The sequence below is a fragment of the Pangasianodon hypophthalmus genome, chromosome 2 (genome assembly GCF_027358585.1).
Source record: "Pangasianodon hypophthalmus isolate fPanHyp1 chromosome 2, fPanHyp1.pri, whole genome shotgun sequence".
In the NCBI taxonomy this organism is placed as follows: domain Eukaryota; kingdom Metazoa; phylum Chordata; class Actinopteri; order Siluriformes; family Pangasiidae; genus Pangasianodon; species Pangasianodon hypophthalmus.
In genome coordinates, this window is record NC_069711.1 from 11404908 (window position 1) to 11414899 (window position 9992).

The window sequence follows — 9992 nt, forward strand, 5'->3', positions numbered from 1 at the left end:
TAACTACTTTGCAACTCTGCTGCCAGTAAAAATTTACACAGTCATTTTTACAGTGAATTTAAGTAAATAAATAAATAAATGAAGACATTATTGAGTCAGGGGACAAAAATACTTCATAATGTTCCTGCGCTGCTGTGAGTCACCGTGAAAATCCTATAATAGTAATTCACAGTCAGCACTATGTCAGATATAATACTATTGGAGGAAAATGGGTTCAGTAGAGTTTTTTCCCTTGCTGAACAGGTAATGAATTTATTTCTTCTCTAATCTGGTGGGAAGCTAGTCAATGATGGTCATCTAGTATATCTCCATTGTGGAATTACTCATTTGTGAAGTTGTTCAGCTAGACTTATGATAGCAGGAGGATTTTCTCTTTATTTTTGTATTTCAAACTCAGTGATATTACATGAAACTGAATCATTGGGGTATCTGCTTGCCTTTATGTGTTTATTGGCCTGTTGAACAACAAAATCCATGTATTATATAATAAAAACACAGAGAACACAGATCAGGTAATAAATATACACATGTCTCAAGCAACCAGAAGTTATAGTTACAGTTTGTTCTCTGTGGTGTTCTTTAGATAGCTATTTAGAGTTAGCAGGCTACTTTGTGTCTATCTGCATCTGAGCTGCACATATACAGCTGTGAGATTACAATCTGGGACTTAGCACTGTGATAGTTACGTTGAAGTGCAAAATAAAGTAAACAATGATTGTCATCATTATTAATAGAAGGCAACACATTTTACATGTTTAATTTCTAGGTCGGGACAAGACAGTCACTTTATCACTTTCAACAGGACTGTGTACTGGTCGGCGTCGTAGTTATGTACTGTCTGTTCTGTCCTGTGCTGTCTGCACATGTTTGCACTTGTGCACTTTACGTTTAATTTATGTAATTTATGTAGTCCCCGTAGTTCTGTGTTGTTCTGTGTTGTCTTATGTAGCACCTTGGTCCTGGAGAAACGTTGTTTCGTTTCACTGTGTACTTGTATATGGCTGAAATGACAATAAACTCCACTTGACTTGACTTGAGACAGGAAGCTCCTTCTTTTTATACTAATTAGGGCAGCATTGGCGGATGTGAGCATATAGTTACAGATGCAGAAGGAGTAAAACAATGCGCACTATTACTGCCGTATTTACAAAACAAAAAAAAAACATACAAACATGTACACAGATAAATACATTCATCCATTTTCATTCATCTTCAGTAACCTATTTTTGTTCTGGTCAGGCTCATGGTGGATCTGGAGCCCATCCCAGGAACACCAGCAGCAAGGCAGAAGAATTCACACCCGATGGGATGCCAGTGCTTTGCAGGGCACCGTTCACATATACATTCATACATTCATTCAAGGCTACAAGCGATGTAGTGTAGCCAATCATGCCTGTCAGGCCACATGCCTGCCAGGACAACCCTCAGGAAACCATGATGAACTCAAGCTCAAGATAGAACTAGGGACCCTGGAGCCGTGAGGCAGAAACACTATCCACTGTGTCATCTGTCTGTACTGACTTTATGACTTATACAGTTCTGTCTGGTATTTTAATCAAAACTAAGCTCTAACTGTGTTATTCAACTTCTATTAATTGAAACCTCAATACTTATATTACTTATAAGGTCAAACACACAACACACACACACACACACTCCTTTCATCATCTGTTTCATGCTCATTAATTAGTCCCTCTACTTCCTTCTCCACAGGGAAAGCATTGAGCCCCCACTACAGAAACAGCATCACAGCTAAGCTCTTTCTCTGTAAACATAACAACCCATGACAGACACATCCCCACTGCACGGCCAGCTTCTGTAGTTAAAACAGAGGATATTTACAGATAAATGAACCAGGGAAACCTGGCTATATATACCAGACATAATGTGTTAGAGAGTATCAGGGCATACTGAGAGTCATGCTAATCCAAATATACCAGTCAAACTCTCAAGGGAAAGCACACACAGAAACACACACATGCATACACACTCTGTTACACACTGTTACTATATTTGTGAGGACCTTCCATGGACATATGAAAAGGTAAGAAATAAAGGGGCATATGGTCCCCACCAAGATATAAATCATACCTATGCCCTTCTTGAGCAGAACTAGCTCCAAGCAGGAATACACCAAGATTATTTCCTGTTACCTCTTACCGGTACAAAAAACATGTGGGTTATCTCTCTACATAATTAGACCATGCTGCTTTATTAAATATTAAACCCAGACTGCGAGTCTGAGGGTTTGACCTTAATCTAGAAAGAGCAGTCCATTTCTATGAATATAAGCAATGGATCACAAACTAGTTGCAGCACCTGACTTCTTAACTGTGGACCACTTTTTCCATAATTATGGAAACACAATAAATGTAAACAAATCAGCCTGGAGGATTAGTTTGTATAATATAATTTTAAAAAAACATTACAATATGCGGGACAGGGGTACTCCATAAGCAGGTTTGGGAACAATACAGTGTACATCCTCTTGTACACACACAAACCACCTGAGATTGTAGGATAATAAACCGCAGTGAACAGTGGGTACAATCAAAGTGGGAGCAAGTCCTTTCCCACGAGAAGACCATGAAAGTTTTGTTTGCTTGTAACAATAACGTGACAATTTACTGGTTAAACTTATGCTGAAATGTGTGTCTAGTTACTTCTTAATCATAAGAGAATGAACATGTATATACAAATAATACACAAATACTTATTGTTCATTTAAAAAAATATATTAAGGACACTGACTAGCAAATATGCTTATCTTTAAATCTACATAACATAATACATATACCTAATAAGCAACCAGTAATCTTATTATGCAATGCACAGCCAGTTTTAAAGGTTATGATGTCATATAATATCTTCATATAGTAGATATCATTCATTCACCCATTCACCTTTATCCTGGTCAGGGTCACAGTGGATCCAGAGTTTATCAAGTGAACACTGGGCACGAGTCAGGAATACACCCTGAATGGGACAGGGCAGTATGAATATACACATTGGTGCAATTTAGAGTCGCCAATTCATCAAAAGAACATGAAAAGTCTGCACAAGCTCAGGATTGACCCATAGACCCTGCACCTGTGAGGCAGCAACACAACCTGCTGTGCCACCATGCTGACATGAAATACAAAATTGTTTGCCTTGTTCTACTGGCCACAGCTCATCATTAATCAGGCACATTTTTTGCAGTGCCCGAATGCACAAATGTCCAGTGTGTGTGGCTTAGACTGGACCATGCTGCAATAGTGTTTCCCTATCAGAAAGAGTTCCAAATAAAACCTTTCAGGAGGCTAAATCATCCAATGTACCCTTAAAGACTCACTGAAGAACCTTTTTCCTAAGAGTAATATAATCCCAGGAAGGCAGCATTCTGTCTGAAACATGAATAAAGCCTCTTTCTCATATTGTCCCTGATTCACATCCTCAGAACATAATACTCTTTTTAAAATGATTTTTTTGTAAATATCTCCTTCTGTCTGCCTCTGTTTTATTAAAGATCTCGTGTGATTAGATTTATTCATTTCCATCACATCAGAGACCAGGCTGCTGCTGCTCCTTCTCAGTGCTGTGAGACACGCATGATGCACTGCTCCCATTTTTCTACTGATAACAGTTCTATTGTTCAGTGGATATTGTGTACACACTGCAATACAATTCCTTCCTTCCTTTGTGTGTACGTATCAGGGTGTAATGCAATGCCATTATCTCTATTTGTATCTGTATCTCTTTAGTGCTCAAAATATTCTTATATGTTTTCATATTCACATTTAAACAGGAAGTTTTTTTTTTAATAAGGGGTAAACCCTGTTACTATGACCAGGAAACACTGGAAAATTTATTTGGGTATTTTTTACATAACATAAATTTATTCAACTCCTGTACTAATGTCCTGTGTAAATTTCTATCTAAATCTTCTTTCTAATGTGCTTGACTAAGGAAATTAACTGTTTCAAAACAGCAATGTATTTCCCAAATCAAGTTACTGTTTTATGCAGTTGACAACATTAGCCATCTAATAATATTTTATAAGATTTCATTTAGTTTTGGGTTTGTTGTACACCTGACCATCACTCCCATACATGGTTTTTGAACATTCAGTTTCAGATTTAGTATCTCTTTCTGTTATAATAACCTCCACTCTTCTGGGAAGACTTTGCACTAGATTTTGGAGCAGTAGTGAGGCTAGGCACTGATGTCGGATGAGAAGGCCTGTGACGCAGTCAGTGTACCAGTTCATCCCAAAGATGTTCAGTGGGGTTGAGGTCAGGGCTCTGTACAGGACACTAGAACTCTTCCACTCCAACCTTGGCAAATCATGTCTTCATGGAGCTTGCAGGGGCATTGTATCCTGGAACAGGTTTGGGTCCCTTAGCTCCAGTGAAGGAGAAACTTTGGGATCTGTATTTGTATTCATTTAGGACACATTATCTGTTCAATCGGAATAATGTTATTATATTCAGTTACACCCCTAGTATGTATGTATGTATGTATGTATGCATATACACTGATCAGCCATAACATTAAAACCACTGACAGGTGACATGAATAACATTGATCTTGTTACAATGGCACCTGTCAGGGGGTGGGATATATTAGGCAGCAATTGAATAGTCAGTTCTCAAAGCTGATGTGCTGGAAGCAGGAAAAATGAGCAAGCGTAAGTATCTGAGCGACTTTGACAAGGGCCAAATTGTGATGGTTAGACAACTTGGTCAGAGCATCTCCAAAACTGCAGGTCTTGTGGGGTGTTCCCAGTATGCCTACCAAAAGGGGTACCTACCAAAGTACCTACCAAAAGTGGTCCAGGGATGGATGACTGGTTAACCCAGTGACAATGGTATTCGCTAATGGCAGTGGCCTCTTTCCAGCAGGATAATACGCCCTGCCACACTACAAAAATTGTTCAAGAATGGTTTGAGGAACATGACAGAGAGTTCAAGGTGTTGATATGATCTCCAAATTCCCCAGATCTCAAGCCGATCAAGCATCTGTGGGATGTGCTGGATAAACAAGTCCGATCTATGGAGTCTATGGTGTCTATGGTGTCTTATATAACACTTAATATTTGGTTGCATATAACTTGCCTGCAATAACTGCATCAAGCCGGTGACCCCTCACATCACCAAACTGTTGTTGTAAATGCATAGCAAAAACAAAAGAATTGGACTTGCCATTCCAAAATTCTTGGAGGAGACAGTATGTATGTATGTATGTATGTATGTATGTATTTCCTGCTGGTTAAAGCCAGAATAGTTTCATTGTCTGTATTAATTTATAATTAATAAGACAGAAGGTGAGAAAAAGACAGATAAGAAAAAAAGAATGAAACTGTAAAGTGTTGCTGTTCTCTATTTGTTCTCTTCATTTTATTTAAGCCTCTTTGCCAGGAGCACATCAATCTGAGGATGCTTTCTTAATATAATTAGGGGAAAGACAGAAAGGAAGAGAGAGAAAATGAAGAATAGGGTTGATGGATGGAAGGATGGGTAGACAGATGGGTGAATACACCAGTCACATATGCTCAGCGTCATGCCCAACTGATTCATTCTTGCTGTGACTCACACACCAACATGTTTATAAGAAGGAGAGGATGGAGAAGGCTGAGAAAACCCATGCCCCACTGGGACTGACACCTTCTCTTTGCTGTAAGAAAAAAACAGAAAACTCGTTCAGCCTAATTCCCCCCACAGAACAAAACATGGCTAGAAAAACATCTCAGCTAGCACTGTAAAAGAACTGATCTAAGATTAGATTATTTGTGTACATATTTAAATCCAATTATATGATGCAGAACTGATCAGAAAACAACCAGTGTGGACCAGTGTGACTTACTATAATCAGAGAAATACAGAAAGTAGAATTTATTTGGATGCTTTATTTTTATTATTGGCATATTATTTATTTTTGCTTAGTATTGAGTGTTTTCCACGCTCTACACAGTCTCATGGAACTAGACTTAATCTAATCAGACAGCCGTATTCTTTCTCCCCTTGTTAAGAGAATTTATTTAGCATTTACCACAAATCATGTAGTTGCATTTAAGAAATAGATAGAAGCAAGGAAAAGAGAAAAATTAATTAAAATCAGGAGTGCAAATCTCTGGCCCCATTATTCTATTTGATTATGCTCCTTTATGAATTATTCAATTATTATAAATTATTCAAGATGTGATCGAAATGTAGACTTTCAGCCTTATTTTAAGAGGTTCCACAAAAATACGGCATTTACCATTTAGGAATTACAGCCATTTTCAACAAAGTACCTCCATTTTCAGGGGCTCAGAGGTATTTGGACAAAGTGACATAATTGTAAATATAACCATAATTTTAATACTTGGATGAAAATCCATTGCAGTCAATCACTGTCTCCCTGGAGATGCTTTGCCAGGCCTTCACTGCAGCCACCTTCAGTTGCTGCTTGTTCGTGTGTCTTTCTGCCTTCAGTCTTGTCTTCAGTAAATGAAAAGCATGCTCTTTTGGGTTGAGATCAGGAGAATGGCTTGGCCATTGAAGAATATTCCATTTCTTTGCCTTCAAAAAGTTTTGAGTTGCTTTTGCAGTATGTTTAGGGTCATTATCCACCTGCACTGTGAAGCGGCAACCTATCAGTTTTGTAGCATTTGGCTGAATGTGAGCAGAGACTATAGCCCTATACACCTCAGAATTCATCTTGCTGCTTCTGTCAGCAGTCACATCATCAATAAACACCAGTGAGCCCGTTCCATTGGCAGCCATACATGCCCATGCCATAACACTTCCTCCACCATGTTTGACACATGATGTGGTATACTTTGGATCATGAGCTCTTTCTTTCTTTCACCATACTTTTCTCTTCCCATCATTCTGGTACAAGTTAATCTTGGTTTCATCAGTCCAAAGAATCTTATTCCAGAACATGGGAGGCTTTTTTAGATGTTTTCTGGCAAAGTCTAATCTGGCTTTCCTGTTCTTGAATGTTACCATTGGTTTGCACCTTGTTGTAAACTCTCTGTATTTACATTCATGAAGGCGTCTCTTGATTGTATATTTTGACAATGATACGCCTACCTTCTCCAGAGTATTCATGTCTTCTGTTGATGTTGTGAAGGGGTTTTTCTTCACCAAGGAAAGGATTCTGCGATCATCCACTTTAGTTGTCTTCCGTGGTCTTCTAGGCCTTTCGATGTTGTTGAGCTCACCAGTGCTTTCTTTCTTTTTAAGAATGTACCCAACTGTTGATTTGGTTTATGGTTAAAGATAGCACACCTAAGGTTAAAGATAGCACACCTAAGGTTTTTGCTATCTTTCTTATAGATTTATGTTGTCTTTTCAGCCTAATGATGGCCTCCTTCACTTGCATTGAGATCTCCTTGGACTTCATATTGCTAGCTCCATTCGAACAGCTGCCAAATGCCAACTCAATACCTGATATCAACTCCAGACCTTTTATCTGCTTCATTTGTCTTGAAGTAATGAGGAATGGACCGCACCTGGTCAATTAACTTCTTGTCAGTCAATTGTCCAAATACCGTTGAGCCCCTGAAAATGGAAGTACTTTGCATAAAATGGCTGTAATTCCTAAATGGTAAATGCCATATTTTTGTGGAACCTCTTAAAATAAAGCTGAAAGTCTACACTTCGATTACATCTTGATTGTTTTATTTCAAATCCATTGTGGTGGTGTATAAAGGCAAAATCACAAAAACTCTGTCATTGTCCAAATACTTCCAGACCTGACTGTATATAGTAGTTGCATATCAACGGTAGTCTGGAGTAAGTGTTTAAAAATAGCCTTTGGCCAAAAAATGAATAAATGTTAGTGAATATGATTATTATCAATGATTATTACTAATTATAATGTTCCAGAATACAGTTTTGAATACCCCACAGTGCACTGATTCAATTTTACACAACTATTAAGAGCCCATTACTACTAACCACACTCTGGTTGCTGTGTGAGTCCCTCAGTCTCACTCTGCTGCCCCCTTACACACAGTGATCAATAATGTGTGTGTGTGTGTGTGTGTGTGTGTGTGTGTGTGTGTGTGTGTGTGTGTGTGTGCGCGCGTGCATGAACTCTAAAGGGAGCAACTAGCAGCTGTTTTCACAGTTTGCCTCTTTAGCCAAAATTTTGCAATACCTACATTGTGTGTATTTAGTGTTTATTATTAAGCTGAATGTTGTCACAGGATACCACAATCTCTTTAGTGAATTTCTGTGACTTTGAAGCATGACATGTGTCTTTGTGTGTGTGAAAGTACTGTGGTAGGACTCATTAACAGTGCCTGGACATATTTATGTCGAACTCTATGACCAAAAACTAGTGCTCTGTACATAGTATGTGCATGTTTGTATTCCCAGGGTGAATTTATCAGCTGCCCAGGGTACACACACACACACACACACAAATCCTTTCCACACATTTTGTGCCAGGGAGCCAAATCAATGCATCCCTGTACATCCTTATACAATATTCTTATGTCGCATTTGTGTTTAGGAAAAACTGGCTGGTTGAGTATTTCTAGTCTGTTCAGCCTTAAGGCATGATTTGTTGGTGTCCTAATTTAACATGGCCTGGTTTAAACAAGTCATAAATCCCCAATAAACAGATCTTAAGCAATTCTCTAAAGAAAACCTGGCAACATACCAGTCAACATATCTGTACACTAACAGTTAAATGATAGGCAGTTACACAGTGTTTTTCACGGATTCATAGTTTTATTACGGATTGTTAGTAACTTCTTAGGAAAGATATTATGGAGAGGTGTGAGACTCTGCGTCACTCTCTAAATGAAATTTTTTAAAAATCCACAGAGCAAAATGATATGAACGCAACTTACCCCCATGATGACAGTGTCATCCCCCTGAAATACGGGGAGAAATTTGTCTCCACGAAGGATTTCATACTGGTTCAAAGGGCGAAAACGGCACAGCACCCTGATGTTGCATTCTGCGCCGGCTTCAGCCATTGTGTGATGTGGAAAGTGTTTTAAAGCCGATCGCTTTCTTGTGACGGTTCCCGTGCGTTACCAGGCGCGTAAAACAGATCGCAGATACTGCTCTTAAAGCAGGTTAGTAGACTGCTGGGATTAAATAGTCGAAACACTCAGGAACCCTTTGAGTTGGCTGAATGACAGATGCGCAGTTTCGCACCTTCCCCTGAGCCGTGCAGTATCCAAAACAGAGAATGCGTCTCTACGCAAAGCCGAAAAGATTCTGCAGCCAGAAGACCTATAAGCCAAACTGATTTTGTTTCTCATAAGATGACGGAAATGTTTTAGGATGTTGGGATGTCCTGACAGTTTTGCTCTTGTGCCTACTCCATGCGCAAGCGGAGGAGGCAGGTGTGCAGTATGATGCTGCGTGCTCGGCACAGCTTGAGAATAGCAAGGGGGCGTGGCTTGTGTTCTGATGCTGTGACAATGAAGTGATGCTCGCATCAGGACCACTGATCTCACATGAAAAAATAGATAACAACTTACATACAGCTGACTACACAATTACAGCCAGACCAATTATAACAAACGCAATAAAAAGCTCATAGCCTAGCCAATCCCTTCAGACACTTAATAGGCCTATTATTGCCTACATATATATAGATACTAAAATATAGAGGACTACATTTTCGTCTAACAACAGATTAATTATATAGACAACATCTGCTATGGTGAGCAAAATATGGCATAGAACCACTTATTTAATACATAGGTGGAGAGTGATGGGGATCCATTTCAGACTGAGCTCGCGTTTGTCGCTGGGATGGTGTTCTCGCGAGACTGATGAGTTCCACTGTTGCCAGGTCCGCGGTTTTCCTGCGTAACAGGGCTACTTTTGAAATGTTCATTCATTGGATCATCTTCACTAACCTCTTTTTTCTTGTCAGGGTCCACAGCCTATCCCGGGAACACACTCTCCCCAAGTCATTCACCCCAAGGAACATTTTATCTTAGCTAGTCCACTTTCATATTAGCTACATAAGAGACCACTTTTCACACAAAAAAA

The 9992-nt window shown here is 39.2% G+C and overlaps 1 protein-coding gene across 1 annotated transcript in view; it reads right to left on the reverse strand.

Moving 5' to 3' along the window:
- Positions 1 to 9413, reverse strand: part of kif5ab (kinesin family member 5A, b) — a 42959-nt gene extending 33546 nt beyond the window's left edge. The window contains exon 1 of the mRNA XM_026922188.3: positions 8831 to 9413. Coding sequence (XP_026777989.2) covers positions 8831 to 8959 — 129 coding nt within the window. The 5' untranslated portion in view covers positions 8960 to 9413. The remainder of the gene's footprint in view (positions 1 to 8830) is intronic.
- Between the last annotated feature and the right edge of the window lie 579 nt (positions 9414 to 9992).